The sequence below is a fragment of the Enoplosus armatus genome, chromosome 24, assembly GCF_043641665.1.
Source record: "Enoplosus armatus isolate fEnoArm2 chromosome 24, fEnoArm2.hap1, whole genome shotgun sequence".
Classification (NCBI taxonomy): Eukaryota; Metazoa; Chordata; class Actinopteri; order Centrarchiformes; family Enoplosidae; genus Enoplosus; species Enoplosus armatus.
The window spans coordinates 1,786,319-1,803,309 of NC_092203.1; the positions used below are offsets into that span (position 1 = coordinate 1,786,319).

General features: G+C 43.2%; 2 protein-coding genes across 2 annotated transcripts; both read right to left on the reverse strand.

Moving 5' to 3' along the window:
• Positions 1-3,000: 3,000 nt before the first annotated feature.
• Positions 3,001-5,688, reverse strand: LOC139306755 (glucagon-1-like). The gene is made up of 6 exons (XM_070930706.1): positions 5,572-5,688; positions 5,342-5,448; positions 4,479-4,634; positions 3,681-3,797; positions 3,122-3,265; positions 3,001-3,025 (listed from the first exon to the last, which is right to left on the reverse strand). The coding sequence occupies exons 2-6, from the start codon at positions 5,437-5,439 to the stop codon at positions 3,001-3,003; spliced, it is 540 nt and encodes a 179-aa protein (XP_070786807.1). The 5' UTR covers positions 5,440-5,448; positions 5,572-5,688.
• Positions 5,689-7,049: 1,361 nt separating this feature from the next.
• On the reverse strand, positions 7,050-16,547 carry LOC139306976 (dipeptidyl peptidase 4-like). The gene is made up of 26 exons (XM_070930938.1): positions 16,542-16,547; positions 13,817-13,904; positions 13,330-13,428; positions 12,641-12,732; positions 12,411-12,485; positions 12,268-12,320; positions 11,994-12,066; positions 11,680-11,800; positions 11,349-11,503; positions 11,169-11,266; positions 10,904-11,033; positions 10,762-10,800; positions 10,288-10,386; positions 10,033-10,103; positions 9,814-9,867; positions 9,618-9,730; positions 9,414-9,461; positions 9,216-9,314; positions 9,033-9,102; positions 8,749-8,943; positions 8,489-8,543; positions 8,176-8,275; positions 8,023-8,081; positions 7,859-7,931; positions 7,615-7,688; positions 7,050-7,531 (listed from the first exon to the last, which is right to left on the reverse strand). Exons 1-26 carry the CDS (start codon positions 16,545-16,547, stop codon positions 7,439-7,441), a joined length of 2,232 nt encoding a protein of 743 aa, XP_070787039.1. The 3' UTR covers positions 7,050-7,438.
• Between the last annotated feature and the right edge of the window lie 444 nt (positions 16,548-16,991).

Below are 16,991 nucleotides of genomic sequence, written 5' to 3' on the forward strand. Positions count from 1 at the left end.
ATTTGCCAATGCTAATCTGTTTCACTGGTATCTAAAAGAGTTGGCTCTATAGCGATTCTAGTCATTTTTTTGGAGGTATTAAATATACATTTTCTATATTCTGTATATCTAAATGTTTTTGTGACAGTGCCAGCTCATATCACTCCAGCGTCTTCTCCATTGCTATTTTACAAATGTCTCTCATCCAGTAACGTTAAAGCACTTCCCCCAAAAAGAGTTAAAGGAATAGTTTGATACTCGGGGGAAATACTCATTTTCTTGCTGAGAGTTAGACAAGAAGATCGATACCACTCCCAAAAAGACACCTTGTGGTTCAATATTTCCTCCTCGGGAGCTAGCGATAGCTTCATATTTAGCGTACAGAGCTGAGGGAGGTATCAGTCTTCTCGTCAAACTTTCGCCAAGAAAGGGAAAACACATATTTCTCAAAATAAACTAATCCTATGAGTGTGCTTTTGGGCGGAAGCTTATTGGAAAATGACATTTTCGAGCTAGCATGGCAACACAGTTCGGGAACTTTCGGCGTCTCTTGCTACTCGGCCTTGGCTTTAAAAAAAAAAAAAAAAAAACTCATCGAATCTGCAAATGCTGAACTTTAGGGCGACTGTACAGAAAGCTCTATGTTTTCCACCTACATACTCTTTGTCATCTTGTCAGTAAGTGTCATCCATGGACATGTGATCTCCTATCCAAATGACCCTCAATGTGTTAGCATCTGAAGCTAATTGTTTAAATAAAAAAAACACAAAAAAAAAAACTACAAAACGCCTGCATGGCGGTGAAACAGACTTGACTGTCTCGCTGCAGGACCACCATGGTTACTTCTAGAGATGCAATAATACCCTTTTCCTGGGAAGGGCAACATGTAATAAACGGTAAAGAGTCTTAACAATGTACAATACATAGTATATTTTATTCATGTAAAATGTTACTAATATATTACTAACATGAAGTCAGTGTTGAAGGCAGGTTTTTGTTGTAGATGTTCTTTTCCCATTGTCTAATTGATGGTTCTTAGTTGATTAGAGAAACTAATAATGGGTCAAAATTATATCAATATCAAATGTTTTGACCACTTCTGTGTGGAACTCTGCCTTAAATTTGGTAGTGATAGCTGTACACTTTCTGTTTAATAATTTAAGTCACCTGTATAGAGATCAGTTCCGATCTGTTGTTACGTTGTGATTTGTTTCATGAGAATGAGCGAGTGAGCGAATGAGAGCATAAATAAAGATGTTAAACAAACTCGATGTGGTACATTATTGATCCCTATGCTTGTCCACAGGGAGGTCAGAGGTCAGCTACTGAGCAGCACCTCAAGGACATGTGAACTCATCTTGTGCTTTCTGACATGGGATAGGCCATTCCATGGGCGTAATTTATGGCAGGGACTGTGGGCGTCGAGAAAAAGAGACAAAAGGTCTTATTTTTTAGTAAATATAAGTAGCTATGTATGTGGTAAAAGGCTGAGTCAGCACACTTGCTTTACATATATCGGCAAATAACATTTGCCAGTAAGCACATGCTTGGTGAGCTGCCTTATTAGTGTTGTTTTGCTAACTGAGAGTTACATTCATTTTCATTTATCTTTGTCGTTAACACAGACATCAGAGAGAGAGAGACAGGAAAGGAAAGAGAGAAAGCCCCGGTCAGGCAGGTTAAAGGAAAGAGGAGTGGACAGGTAAGAATTTTCACTGTGAGCTGTACTGTTCCCTCAAAGGGCACATCCTTCTGATTTGAGCAATGTTTTAAAACACTTTCTACCATTCTGAGTGCATGAACAGAGCGGCCATTTTTTCTTTTTTAAGTTGAGGCGTATCACTTTGTGGTCGTCAGTACAGGTATCAGAGAGAGACGGACCTGTGTGCACATCCTTCTGATGTAACTGGTAAAAAAAACTAAATAATTAATCCCAAGTGAAAGACCAACGCTAGACAAATATAGTCATCATATATTGTGTAGAATTCTAGGAAATCTATATTGTGGCCTCCTTGTCTCCACCTTTGACCCCTGGACTTCCATGTCTTTGGCCTCATGGGAGATACAGAGCAGAGAGCACCCTGCGCCCCCAGGCTGAAGCTCCTCTAGCCTCCGTATGGCAGAGATACAGGAGGTGACTTGTATCTGTGACCCGTGATGCTGCTGTTGATGCTCCCAGCCAGTCCACCGTCCCGCTTTAAAATGGCTGCATAACTCAGAAATCGTGGGAGGAATCTTAAAAGGCCGCTGCGGGCCTGTTTTGAATTGTGCCGTGGCCTTGCCTGGCTCCTGATCCCATGAGAGGTGGGAGACTAGAACAGACTTGGATTACATGAAATGACATTTCAAACTGTAGCTCTGTTAACTTACTTTATTTTGACTCCCACATACACCGTCCCGCTGCAAGAAATAATCTCTAGAGCACCAAATATGGATTAATCCGCAGCTGAAAATAGTCCCCCACAAAATGCAGAATTTCACTACAGTGACCAGCTGTTTTAGGGAATAACTGAGCCTTTTTTTTCTTCAAATAAAACTATAGGGTGCCCTGATGAGGTTTGAGTCCGGCTAGACATCTTTGTTAAAAGACAAAAGATATAAAAACTGCTCAAAAAAAGATTTATCAAAATAATGCCACAAACGCACAATGAAAAACTTTATTTTGCAGAGCGGATTAATAATATGCATTGACAAACCAACTACCACCACATGTGTTTTCTATAGGCCTACCTGAGATTTCACTTTTTGTGTTCTTGTTTTCACCTTAAAAATATAGAAAATAATTTAGATTTGTAGAAAAAATACACCCTCAATTTCGTTTCCTCTCTCTGGTGCACCATAAAAAACGATGGAAGAGTGGTCGTTTGTTTTTTTGCGTCTTTGCATCACACACAGTAAGTACAAAAGACTTCATTTAAATATGGCGTTGACATTACGACATGCGAAGCGGTATGGCTTTCTGTTCCTCCTGGATATATGGCTTTGTGTGCAGCGCACAGAGGGAGTCCCTTGAGGAGCGTCTCACTGGTCCTCTCGTCTTTTCTTGCTGCAACAGAGAGAGAGAGAGAAAATCACAGTCATGCCAAGCCCGGCGTTTCTGGCGCTGATCGGTTCGGTCATTGTGACTCTTTTTTTTTTTTACCTCTCCCCTGACGGCTTGGAGGTCATGACCCAGAGTAAATATTCCTTCGCAGCCATGGAGTCCAGCACCTTGTTCACATCGCTGGTGAAGCTCCCATCTACATGCCTCCTGCTGAACGCTTCACCCCGCCTGTCCGATTCAGATCTGAGTACACAGGCACAAATGTAAACACTGCCCGCTCAGGGGTCAGTAACCCCACCACGTGGAAACCTTTTTATTAGCATTATTCCTCTAATAAGTGAAGACGTCGCGGCGCTGTGATCAGTTCATGATTTGGTTCATTGTCTGCTTGCGTGTTCGTGTCAATAATCATCTCACAGTGTAGTCACATATCAATCAATCAACGCAGTGCAAAAAGTTCAGGTGATTTATTTTCAGCACGGCACACACGAGGGACATCAAGGGGGGGAAAAAAGCAAAGAGGGGAAAAGGGGAAGCAGCTGATTGGCTCTCTCTGTCTCTCTCGTCATGGTAGAATCAGACACGGGTGGGCAGGCGGGCTGGATTTTTGGCACTGTAGGAGGAGGAGGAGGAGGAGGAAGGGGGGGAGGCAGCCTACTCTCTTCTGACTTGTCCAGACTTGAGCCTGTCAACAAAGTCTTTGATTGCCTGGTCCTTGAGGTAGGAGCTCACGTCGCTGGTGAAGGTCCCATCTGCGTGGCGCTTTTCTGCAGCACTGAAAACACACAGGAAGTTAGTAGTTACTTTTAAGATGAATATTTACATTAAAAACACATGATAAGCTTGTAAAATACTATGCATTAAAGGCCCTTAAAACACATTTTCTCAATAAGTGATAGGATCCTGCATGGCCATTTCCTTTCTCTCTGCTTCTTCCCCTCACTGGTTTGAAGTGGGCGGGGCTTAGTTCAAAAACAGGTGATGTCACGTTCTTCAGGGCACCAATCAGACTTCGTTTTTTTCTTCTGTCCTCATTAATCATCTCATGACCCCTCAGATGTATCTTGTGACCTTTTGGAGGGAACCGACCCCTAGGTTGGGAACCTATCTAAAGTAGATTAACTAGCTCCACCTACAGTCGTAAAATGTTGCTTATCCGTGGATTCAACAGTGTCAGCGATCTAATAATGTCATATATGATTACATATCAGTCACGGTATATTTTACTGCAGAATAAGTACTTTTACTTTTGTTACTTTAAGAATATTTAGCTGATAATACTGATAATATGACATCATCTAAGTACTTCTTCCACCACGGCTGTTTAGCCCCTTAAAGGTTCATTCATGAATCCTGATCTTGAACATAACTAGTGTTTCTTTGTCCTAGAAATAGGGCCAAACAAGTCAAAGCTTTTTCGCAGTATGTTCATTCTTTGCGTGGACCGCACACTGACCCGCTCCTCTTGTTGCTCATCAGCCACTGAATGAAGACCTGCGCCTTCCTGTCCTCCAGGTATTTGCTGTAGTCATTGGAGAAAGTCCCCTCCGAGTGTCTCTTCACGCTCGACAGCTCCCCCGGCTCGTCCGCTAACGTGTCGTCTGCCTCGAAGCTACAGGAGGGTGGGGTGACATAGTTTGACGATCACACTCACTTTAAAAATGTTAGATTGCCCCTTTTTTTGGCTACTACAAATTCACATACAATTCCTTAACAGTTACTATATGCTCTCTCTCCTGCACCAACAAATAAGATAAATCAAATCATATCTGGAGCCATAGAAATGTCCATTCTGTTTCCCTTTCGACCTGACCAAAAACATATGTGTTAAGTTTGCACATACACGTAAGAGGATGCAGAAGAGTCATATTTAGCGCATTTATTTTGCAGCATCTGTGTTTTCCAAGCATGTTTGCAGCATCAATGTGGAATTTATTTAGAGAGAAGCTGAATGACCGGATGTGCGGTACATCAGGGAGACATCTCTAGTTTTTCAAATCACGTTATAGCTCTATTATCTTTAGGTTTTTAGAAAAGACCTAACCCTCAGCTGACATGTGTTAGCCTCTTTATTTGGGATATGTTAGATTTCCCCATCATTTTGCAGATTTTGGATCAACGTGCCACTCATGATTTGGCTTCTTTGGGGACTCTCACATCAAACTATGCTGACCCTCAGACTCTCATCACATAAGTGTTGCTGTTTGGAAACCTAAAATCACCTACCTATGCCACAGTTTGAACTGTGATGCAGTCCGAATCACATCCTTTTTTTTTGTCACTACTCCTGAAACATTTGTTCAGATGGGGTTCCTGTACCTTGAGCTGTCATCAGCCTCGTGCAGAGGAACCTGCCAGCTGCTCTGGACGAAGCCGAGGACCAGGAGGAGACCAGCCAGGGAGTGGATGAGTTTCATGGTTATAACCTACGCCACAGAATGGCACACACACACACACACACACACACACACACACACATACACACAGAGACACAAAGAGAAAGTTTGCATATTGGATGAGAAAGTGGTTTCACCATTGCAACAAAACACAACTCACCTTCTTCTGGTGTTCTTCCCAAAGACTGTTAGTGCTGTTAGTTCCTCTGCTTGTCGCTGGTGTCTGTATCTAACCCCCCTCCTTTACTTTGTGCTCTTAAATACTGTAATAGGAGGAGGAGGGACGGATGGATCTGCTCAGGTGGGGCCAATTTTACCACTCCGCCAGGTCCACCTGTTACTCTCAACCCATTAGACACATCAGCCGGATCAACGAGTCGAGCATTGCGCTCAGAAAGGAAAGGTGCCGTTCATGCGTGAGGCCGGCTGGTACTTAGGTGTTAAGATCAAACAACCTGGGCTCATCCTGTTAAACAGAAAGTAAGGGGAGGACGCTTTAATGTGCCACTGTGTCATCATGATGGGAAGTGATACGTGTGCTGCCATATCTGGAGGGTGAATCAGTATTTGTGGATTCCTTCCGATCAAATTTAAAAGATGGGAAATATTGAGCATCAGTGGCAGTTATCTTCATTTTACAGGGGCCATTGTTCAATAAAGGTCGGTGCTCTGTAAAAGGTAATGCCCATATATTGCTGTGTGACGCTCACACGTGTTTTATTTGTTGAAAAAGACAAAGCACGGGTGCGTCAGCATAGTGTCGAGGCTGAATAACAGAATATTTCTCAGTTATTATTTCCAAAAATTCCCATCTATATGATTGCCCTCTCTTGGGAAAATAACAGACCTCGAATAGGGCAATGGCTGAGAGAAAGGTGATGCTGTCTTTCAGTGGAATCCTCACTGCCTGTGTTTCGGCACAGTGGTGTTTTTGAGCTAAATACTAGCGTGCTCACAATGACTGGAATGGAAACACAGTGATTTTACAGGTATAATGTTTACCATGTTAACCACCTTAGTTTAGTGCAAACAATAATATCAATAATATGTGGCATTCCTGTTCCTAGTAATCCAGGAACCCCCCCCCCTCAGACTTTAGTGAATCCCAGATGATGTGTCCCATTGACTTTGGTGATCCCCTGACTTTCCCTCCAGCGCCACCATGAGGTTCACATTTGTGGTTTTGAGTGAAATGTCTCATGCTGGATGGACTGCAGAGATTTATGCCCCCCACCCCCCACCCCTAATTATAATAACTTCCCTCAATAGCATTTGTCCCATACTTTGGTTTATGACCAAATATACTTGAAAAACCGATGACATTCCCGTCAGCCTCAGCTGTACTCTGTGTTTATTGCTAATTAGCATTAACATTAGCATGCTAACACGCTAAACTAAGACGTGCTAAACATCAGCATGTTAACACTGTCATTGTGAACATGGTAGCATAGTGACATCAGCATTTTGCTCAAAGCACCACTGTTAGCACTGTTAGACTCTCAGTTACCTCTTAAAACCACATGAAGCACATGATATTTCAAGCTCATTATTTAATCCTTTTATTATTTTACAAAACAATTATTACATCAAACAGTCAACGATCTCATAAACGTAGTAAAACTGTATAAAATCACTGGTGCGTTACGTTTCTGTGCATAATTTAATACAATACTGTGAATATTCTTCATGTACAAGTAGTACAAGTACACTTATCAACCTTCACATTATTCTATGTATATTCCTCCCCAGGTCAAGACCTCATTAAACAAACATTAAAAAACAAACTAACATTTTAAATGTAGATGTGTTACAAGTAAAAATATCAATTATAATTTAAAAGTCTTTCATTTTTCTGAGTGAAACTAAGGGAACATTTCACAGACACAGAATGACAGTATGACTTTACTCATTAAGGTTAAGCTCAGGGCTTTTTTTTTCCTGACAGCTGGAGCACTAATAATCAAGCAATGTTTGTGTTCACATGAGACAATGAAAAGAGATCTTGGCGATCCAGTGGACTTCACGCAAAGCACCTCTGTAGGAAGTGACTCATGTGGGTGTAGACGTGCTGATAGGCCTGGCCGCCGAGCCCGTGGTCCTTGTCTGTGTACCACTGAAAAGAAGAAGGCAACATGGTCTTATCTCTTCTCTATATAATGACTAAAAAAAGTCTTTTTTGATTTCCAGATTCCTCACCATCGCCTCGAAGTCCACCTGCTCGTCCACGAGAGCTTCAGAGATCTCTGCTGCCTGCTGGAAGTGAACGTTGTCTAGAAAATGCAACAAGCAAATTCAATTAACAGGTCTGTCGAGGCGGTTTGCCCATTTTGGTGTGAAGGTGAGATGAAAGGTCTGGGGGTGGGGGTCACCAAGAATCTTAGATATTGTTGTACCCTGTGAACGATGTAGTTGTATAGTTTCAAGAAACTGCATAACTCACCGTCAGCTGTTCCGTGAACCAGAAGGTACTGCACTGAATGGAAGTTCTTGGCCCTGGCGGTTACTGTCGAGTTCTGCACACAATCAGATATATATATATTAATATATATATATAATGAGACGAGGGTTTAGTTTGGTCACGATATCACTGAGCGTTACACTCACAGCGTAGGCGTGAGAATTCTCCGAAGGCTCCATCATGTAACGCTCCGTGTAGATGGAGTCTGGAACAAACAGACATAGACGATTGCATTTAATTGTGTGTCCTTAAAGTGAGCGGGCCGGGTGTGGGAAAGGTCGCTAATGTGAAGAAGGTACCGTAATATTCCCATTTGGAGACCGGAGCAACCGCCATCCCACATTTGAAAACTCCACTTCCAGATCCCAGGGCCATGGACGTCACGTATCCTCCGTAAGACTGTGAAAGATAACGCAGCTCGTTACTGCAGCTCATCTTAACCCGATAACCCTTATGCAAAGACCACGCACGCTGACACTAGGGTGAAACATTAACTCACTTTCAGAGCCATTTATTGCCCTCTGGGCTATGAAATAACACACTGCGTATTGCTTCAGCAACATGAGAACTGCATCAGTACGTTTCATCTTGGAACATTTGTTGACAACTTACCCAGCCCCAAATAGCAACTCTGTTTTTGTCAACGAAGCCCATTTTGATGAATTCCCTAAAATACAAAAAAAAAAGAGACAATTGTCTTAATTGAGGGCAGTAAATTAAAAGGATCTAAACTGGACAAAGTTCTCATCATCGCTTGGTGATGCTTATGACATTTCCTGTGTGCATGTGTCCACTTTCAACTATAGAAACGAGTCAAATCCAGTTTTATCAAGCCTGTTGACTTGTCCGAGCTGCCCCTCGCCCTCCTTTACCTGGCAGCTGTTATCTGATCTTCCACCTCATGGGTTCCCAGGCCTTTGTAGATTGCGTGCATTAACTTGTCGCCTTGGTAACCGCTTCCTCTGCCGTCGAAGCTGGCGACAATGATTTCCTCCGTGCTGGCCAAGTAGGTGGACCAGCTCACCCTGTAGATGAAGTCGGCTTTCTGACTGCAGGGGCCGGCATACCTGGAGGGTCGGGGCGACATTCACTCATCAGTGTATGAGCCCTCTTTTGAAAAGCATTTACACTTTTTATGATTTCAGTTTGTTCTTACACATCTATCAGCAGAGGGTACTTCTTGGATTCATCAAAGCCTGGAGGCAAAAACATCTGGTACCAGAGATCTGTCAAAAATAATAAATAAACATCCATAGAAAGATGTGAGTTAGCTTTATTAAAAACAGTGGTGGAAGAAATACTCTTTTTTTTTATTTTTTTACTTAAGCAGCTCACTTACTGTATCCGTAAAGTTTAATGCTGCCTCGACGCATGGAGGGCATTCGGACATCAGATATCAGGCTGCTAAACGCAACATTGTCCTCCAAAACATGTAGCTCTACAAATGTAAAAAGTAAAGAAAGTTCATTAGAATTGAAAAAAACATTTTCTCCTGCTTGATATTATTTCACATGTAATTTCACATTTTGTGGATTACCTTTTTTATTCCTGTTATCCATGAGAGAATGGTAAGGAATGCCAGGACCTTTGCGTAAAAAATGACAATAACATGAGTTTATTTGTTATATTTTTAATAAAATAAATACTTATTTTATTATATATATATATATATATATTGCACAGATAGTGGTATATTGCAGAAATCAGAGAGGAAAGGACAAAAAAAGAAAGTATAACTGACCACTGCAGCTCATCCGGTAGAAGGAGGCATTGTGGCTGAAGTAGGCTGAGTTATATTGACATTTTTCCTCATGTAATGCACAAGTCAGACACTCGGTCCCTTGTTCGGTCCACCTGACATACACACACACACAGTAAGTGTGAAGACGTGCTTTTTTTTATCAAAAATGATATAACGGTAAAATAAAGACCCTTACTTGTAAACATTCCTTCCTCCTGGCTTACCGCCCTTTTGGTTGCTTGAATAATATCTGTGGAACAATTGGTATGAATGAGTGGGGAGAAAGACTACCAACCCAACGTTTCTGGAGACGCCAAATACGTCAGACAAAATACTGGGGAAAGTACATATGTCAGAGGGATCCAGAATATTTCCATGTGAGAAACTGTGTGCCTGACACAAAATTCCAACTTACATGCTATCTGCAGTCACTTTGAGGATGTCAATGACTTCCCATTCTCCAGAGGTGATTGCTGTGGCTGTGCCCTGCATGAATGAGTGAGAACAGAATGTGTGTGGGTGGTGATGTGTTACAGAAAAATATTCATGAAGAATAATGTGCAATGTGTGTGTGATATTGCGCAAGACTTTAAAAAAAAAAGAAAAAAAAAGTGTTTTTTTTTGCCAGTGTGATACTGGACTACTGACTAAAATAAATCATTCTACCTACCCCGACCACATGATGGATGTGCTTGTACCCGTTGGTGTCGCTCATCAGCAGGTAAAAGCTGTTCTTGTCTGCGGCAAAAACTGGTTCCGTTGGAGAGAACTGTGAAGAACAAGTTTATTAGCATATACTCTGCCTGTGGCGCCCCGAGCCCTTTGGTTCCTGCTGAGGACTTTAAAATCTTTTAAAAAAAAACAGCTAATAAATATATAGTTTGATTTTTAAAAAAAAAAAAAAAAAAAAGGCCAAATCATTTCCTAAAACAGCTGGTCACTGTAGTTTTTAGAAAATGTTACTCAAACGGGGGGAAATAGTGCACTTGTTGGGGACTATTTTCAGCGGCGGATTAATCCACACTTGGTACTCATGAGCATTTCTAACAGCAGGACGGTGTGTGTGTGTGTGGGATTGAGTCAGAATAATAATAAAAAAGTAAACTATAGAATGTCGCCAGACTTGTCAGCGCGCTGGACATACCCGTCCTATCCAACCGCTGGTACTCTTCACCTCCAGATGCTGTAAGAAATAAATAGAATAGTTTTTTTATGAAATGCTGCATGAACCAATAACTACAATGATAAAACCACTACCTTGTGTTGCTCATAACATCATGTTTTACCTCAACAGGTTCCCATTTGGATCCGCTAAAGTTGTAGATCTGAAGGATGAGGTGGTTTTGTACTCTCTTCAGCCACTGGACAGCGAGACGCTCATCGGTCACCCAAGTCACCGTGGCCAAGTAGTGGTCACTGAGGGCGAGAAAAAAAAGAAAACAAATGATGACGCTCTGGTAAGTTCCTGTTTGTTTCTGATTTCCTTCCCTGATAGTGGGAGAGAACAGCCTGACACACAGTTCAGCGGTCTTATAGGAGCTTTTTCATTACCTCGAGCTGAACGAGGCTGGAACAACAACCTCTGTGATTTTGGTCGTGTTGTCAGTGTCCACAACAAACAGTTTCACGACAGGGTTGGGAGTACCTGGCTGCACAAGAAAAGAATGTGAGATACACCAGATAATAAATGGCGACAATGATCCCAGTCGGACGAGCCCTGAATGCTCCCACCTTTGGATATGGAATGGAAACGGTGCCGGGGTACTGGTTCTCGCCGTACCAGGAGTACTCTATGGTGTGGACCTCGGTGTCATTGAACTCAGCGTAAGCCACGTACTTCCCGCCAGGTGACCACCAGAGGCCCTGATTGGATGAGAACATCTCCTCTGGAAGGTGGGGGAAAGTGTGAAGGTGAGTTATTTCATTCAGGACTTCCTTAACTAATTTGCAAGATCCAATCACAGTGTAGGCAGAATAGAGCTAAGAAGAACTCTTGTTAATAGCAGGTGTAAATGGGACCTTATATTTTTGACACGAATCCCGTACATCATGTGCCTCTTACCCTCATACACCCAGTCCGGGACCCCGTTCAAAATGTGATTCTCGTTGCCACTGAAAGTGACTTGATGTGGCGGCGACCCGGGGCTTGTCTTTATATACACGTCATTCTCCCAAACATAGGCCTGCAAATGCAATAAAAGCATACATAGACATAAGTTCAGGTAAGACAGTCTGCTTTGTCTTCTGAACTCATTTTGAACCCTCTTTGCTCCACTGGAGTGTTTGGGAAAGGCTGTCATCCATCACCCACATCAAAGCCGAACCGTCACTCAAACCTGTGCGCACACAGCCGATCATTTGTCCGTCCGAGCTTACCAGTTTGTTCCCCTCGGGAGCCCAGGCAAAGTACTGGACTTCGTCAGGAATGTTGGAGGGTGCGACAAATGTGCTGAAATGAAGACAAAAAATATATATAAATATTCTAAGATCATCTACTTTGCATGCGTAACATAAGACAGTCCGGTGAATGCTTTTAACTGGAATACATTGCATTATCATAAGTGCGTGAATATAACTGTCCATAGGTAGCCAAATACTTTTCATGGGCGTAAAAACTAAAGAGATTAAAATTCATAATATGGGTACTTACCCTAATTTGTGGTCATAAAGTGAATATGAAGCAGTAAATGAATGCCTCCACAGCTAAAGGGACAAAAACAAACACTTTGATGTACTCTCTCTTCAGGAGCTTTAAATGTGGATCCGATTCATTTGAATAAAAGCTTGGCATACCTTGGAATGGTTGCTCATGAATGCGACATATTTGCGGTCAGCAGACAGCTGGTAATCGTAAGCATCTTTTTCGTTCTGTGTCAAGGGGGGGGGGGGGGGAGGAAACTGTTGTAAGAGCTTCACAGTTCCCCCTGCTCGCCACCTCGCAGACAACACCGCGTTTGTTTGGACGGGCATGCAGTTTATGTTGCTTACACAAAAGAAGCACACATGGGGGAAAGGCGACTTACAAACTTGTCTCTGCTCAAGAACTCTGAGACCGTGTCCGCGGCCACGTTGACGAGGAGGACCGAACCCTGGGACTTGTGCAGATACTCGTGATCTGTGGAGGAAGATGAGGGAAAAATGAATGAAAATAAGAACAGAGTTCTCTTATTCTTTAAAAAAAAAAATGGAGCACGCAACTAAACCGGAACACAGTAGGATGAGGGTTCACAACACATGCTCGAGGTCCTCTGAGGCTCTGAGGGGCTCTGTTAAGTCGGACCCGGATGGTGTCATGTCATCAGGGACTAAAGGTCAGGGTGTCTCGGCCTCTGCCGCGCAGATTTTGACCATTCTCCCTTGAATCCATCTCATGTGAGTCCACTGTACCATCCTAACTTACATTGCCATGATTCTGGATTCTCAGCTAAGTGGCATACAAATTAATAAAGATATAGATTCAAGTATCAAGCAGCTGCCACTAACTGATCTATTAATTAATCACATAAACTCGTCTGTACCAAATCATCACAAGTCTTGGGGATCAATCTGAGTGAATTAGTGACTAGAACTGATGGACAATAAAGCATCCTTAGTGACACATTTACAGATCCGAAGCCAGTGCACGCTTGGCTGTAATCAGTGTCATCACGTCCCACCTCCACCGCCACCATCGCTTCCTTTTTCGAACTCCGATGATAAACAGTCTGCCCACCTGAGATCCACCTCATGTTGTAGGACTTTGGTTTCAGTGAGCTGTTGAAGACGTCCTCCAGGGCGAACGACCTGCGGTTCTTGTTGCCCCCCTGCTCCTCTGAAAACCCCATGTTTAGAGAGTTAGAACGTGAAGGTCACAGGTGACAGATATGATATCACACACACACACATATCATAATCATCATCATCATCATCATAAAAGAAGGCGAGTGCTGTAAAGGCTGTAACTGATAATGGCATGTGGGTGTGTGTTTGGGGGGGGGGGGGTTATTATGGGGACTGTCAACACGTTTGTTTTATTCTAAATATAAATCCCAAGAGTTCAGCTGCTTCACATTTCCCGTCAGCGTTCTGAAGAGGTGCCACCTAAACAGCGGCCCGGACAGGGTCGTGCGTAATGACGCGTGCGTAATGCGCCGTCACTCAGATGCGCGTCCGGCCGCAGGTGATCCAAATCCAACGCCAACAATACAGCACAGGCTCACCTTTCAAATGTATCGCCGTGGGCACCGCGATCAAAACGACGACCACCGCCACCCCAAAGACCCCGAGGAGCACCTTGGCGACGGAAACCTGTTCAGAAGGGAACGGGAAGTCAGAAAAACCGCCCCCCCCCCTCAAAAAAACAAACAAACAAACAAGAAAGAAAGAAAAAAAGGCAACATAACATCGATATGTGAGTATTAAAAAGCAGACCGACCATTGTTCCTGCGCTTCGGCGAAGTGTTGACTATCCCGTCCAGATCACAACTCCATCGATCCGGACCGCGCGGTGAACACCGGAGTTATGCGACACGCGGGGCTTGCGCTGTTAAATATTACCTTAAAGTTTCAAAGGTGGGACAATAAACGGTGCGGCGGTGTAAAGTTCGTCAGGTCTGTGAGGAAGTGCGCGGCTGGCTGCTCGTCGGCGCCGCTCCCCATACTGCCTGTCCACTCTCCGACACATCTACAGGTCCTGCGTCCACACGTGGATGGGAACCCCCCCCCCCCCTCCTGCCATCTCCCTGGACCTGTAAACTGCCGTCCATGTAGAATCCGTTTGTTCACAGCTGCAACACGCAGGCTGCCTGCTGATTGTACTGCGCATTAACAAACACTGTAGAGTTAGTTATGCTGTGTACTGAGTAGTGGTGGGTTTGCACAGCGACTCTGTTTGCTTACTGTCATCCAGCTGTTTCTACAGGGACACACAAAAACAAACAAAAACAACAACACTTGGATATGCAGAAGGAATGTTCAGGAAGTGCGGAAAATACATCTTTAGAATATACAGTGAATACACAAAATATTGTGTATTATATTATTATGATATTAACACCCTAACCCTAACCCTAGGCTGAGAAATGAATGACTAAATTAACTAATAATAAACTAAAAAAAATGACATTAGATTGTTATGAAAATGTACAAATAATTGCAGAAGCAGCGAGGAATAGAATGTGCCTATTGGTGCCTGTTGGTAGGCTATCATAATATAATGATAATGAGGATAATTTAGTATGAATCACATTATTATTATTACTATTATTATTATTATTCCCCTCATCAGTCTACTTCATGAGAATATTATGTGTCCCAGTGCGTTTTCTAAATTCAGTGTACTGACATATTTATGATTTGGGGGGGGGGGGGGGGGGGGGGAGCCCCAAGCTGCCTCAGATGACTTTACACCAACAGCTGGGACGAAGGCTGATAAATCAAGTCTCATAAATGCCAGGCAATGCACACACTGTATTTACATAATCATTAATATCCTTCCCGTTTCAGACCAGCTCCTGAAGGCAGCGTGAGAACTATGTCACTGGCTGTGGGATGAAAGGGCGGCGAGAGGTAAAAACCTTCCAAACAATATTAACATTTTGTAAGAATAACGTAATGTATATTATGGATTTTTACGTGACAGCGTCCAGCACAAATGAATGTCCGTTTTAGTCCACAGACTGTGGAAGTTCTCCTGTTTGTGCATACTCTTAAGTGCTGACCAGCCACAGTAAATGCTAAAAGCCTGTTAAAAGCTTAACAAATATAAAGCCGGGCCTTTATGAGGAATAGACTTCGTATTCTGCACTCGGGCCCTCCCGCCTCCCTCACACCGGACATCCTCGGCAAACACAACAGACAGTGGATGTCTCCCCTAATTGTGGCTTGTTTGAAGAGCGTTACTTCACAGATGCCTCCATTTAGCTGACACTGAGCGCGACTAAAACCCGTTTATAGGTGTCACTTTGGACACATTTGCTCTTATTGGACAGATATGGCGACAGAGAGGGCGAGACGGAGCAGAGGAAAAGACCAGAGAAAGGCCATTTATTGCTGTGACTGAACGGCCAGTTAAACACCGTCTACAATTGTTTCTTGGCAGGTTATTTCTAGTCTGTAAAATTATACCATTTTTAACTCTTCCTGTCCTATGTTACCCTTTGCATCAATGTTATTGTCATTAGTAACTCAAAAAATGAGGGAACACGTCACAAGTGTAGAAGTAAAACACGTGAACAAACCAAAAGGATGAAACAATGGGCAAAAGGTCGTATTCCAAATGTTGCCCACACTAGAGTCAAATGTTGCGCAGTTAAAGCGCGCACCCCTTTGTCATTAGACGTGTTTACATCCTGCGGTGGATGCTGGGAGTTTGCGCTTGAAGGTCAGGAGGTCAGAATGTCCCGTGTTTATGCGCGGGGATAAACAGAGGAGCGGCGTTTGGTGATTTCAACAGATGTGGTGTGACTGTCCGTACTGTAATTGCATTCTTGGCTCGAGGCTGAGCGGCGCTTGGAGTTTGGAAGTTACTGTTTGGGGGGACTGTGAGGGAGTCGCTGCTGTTAGAAATGGGTCAGTGAAGCTGCTGTTAACATCCTTGTAGCACGGCGCGTTGCTGCTTAATGCGCTGTAGCAGCAGCTGACCTCGGCGCTGTCTCTACCTCTGCACAGGGGCACGTTAACCGCTGCACTAGTGTTACTTCTGCTATTTTAAACATATATTTCAGTTTGAAGTTGTGCCATTGAACGTACCCCTAGCAACAGAAGACATACAGATCCAACTGACCAGGCCTAAAAGTGCTTCACTTGTCACTTCATAATAATAATAATATATAATAAAATAATCATAATAAAAGTATGTAGGTGTTTCATTAAAAGCATTTTGTTGACATTTTATCTACCAGCTCTGGCATCCACATGTTATCAGGAGTGTTGCGGCGTACTTACCCTCATAGCTGCCAGCGTGTGCCCTCGTGAACCACCCCAGGGCCACTAATCTGACTGTTACAGCCGCATTTCAGCGGCCTGTGGTTAGAAAGTTACCCGCCACGGATGTTTGGTTAAGTCATGAGACACCACAGAGCTCAACAGGAAGCTTGTGGCACCCTCTGCACCTTTCAGCACCCACACGCTCCTCTGCCCAAATAACCCAACTCACCGCTTTCCTGTTGGGTTTTTACTGAAGGGTGAAATGCAGTGCAGGTGCTCCTCCACTTGCCTCTAGGGCTGTGGGTTCTCACCTTGTAACCTTGGATCAATTTCTCTCACAGATGACTGTCTCTGACATTGAAATCACACATGATTTGTGAGCATTTCATATTTTTGCAATGTGTTTTTTGCAATGTGTTTTTTTTCGTAAAGGTTAATAAAGTAGACAAATGACAGATGAAGAGAGGG

Coding starts and splice junctions, on each gene's coding strand:
- LOC139306755 (XM_070930706.1), bottom strand. CDS start 5,439: ATGAAACTCATCCACTCCCTGGCTGGTCTCCTCCTGGTCCTCGGCTTC. Junction 3,798..4,478: donor ATGAGCAACAAGAGGAGCGG/GTCAGTGTGCGG, acceptor GTGTGTTTTCAG/TGCTGCAGAAAAGCGCCACG. Junction 3,026..3,121: donor TCCAAGCCGTCAGGGGAGAG/GTAAAAAAAAAA, acceptor TCTCTGTTGCAG/CAAGAAAAGACGAGAGGACC.
- LOC139306976 (XM_070930938.1), bottom strand. Junction 11,801..11,993: donor CTCCCGAGGGGAACAAACTG/GTAAGCTCGGAC, acceptor TTGCATTTGCAG/GCCTATGTTTGGGAGAATGA. Junction 11,034..11,168: donor CCAGCCTCGTTCAGCTCGAG/GTAATGAAAAAG, acceptor TCTCGCCCTCAG/TGACCACTACTTGGCCACGG.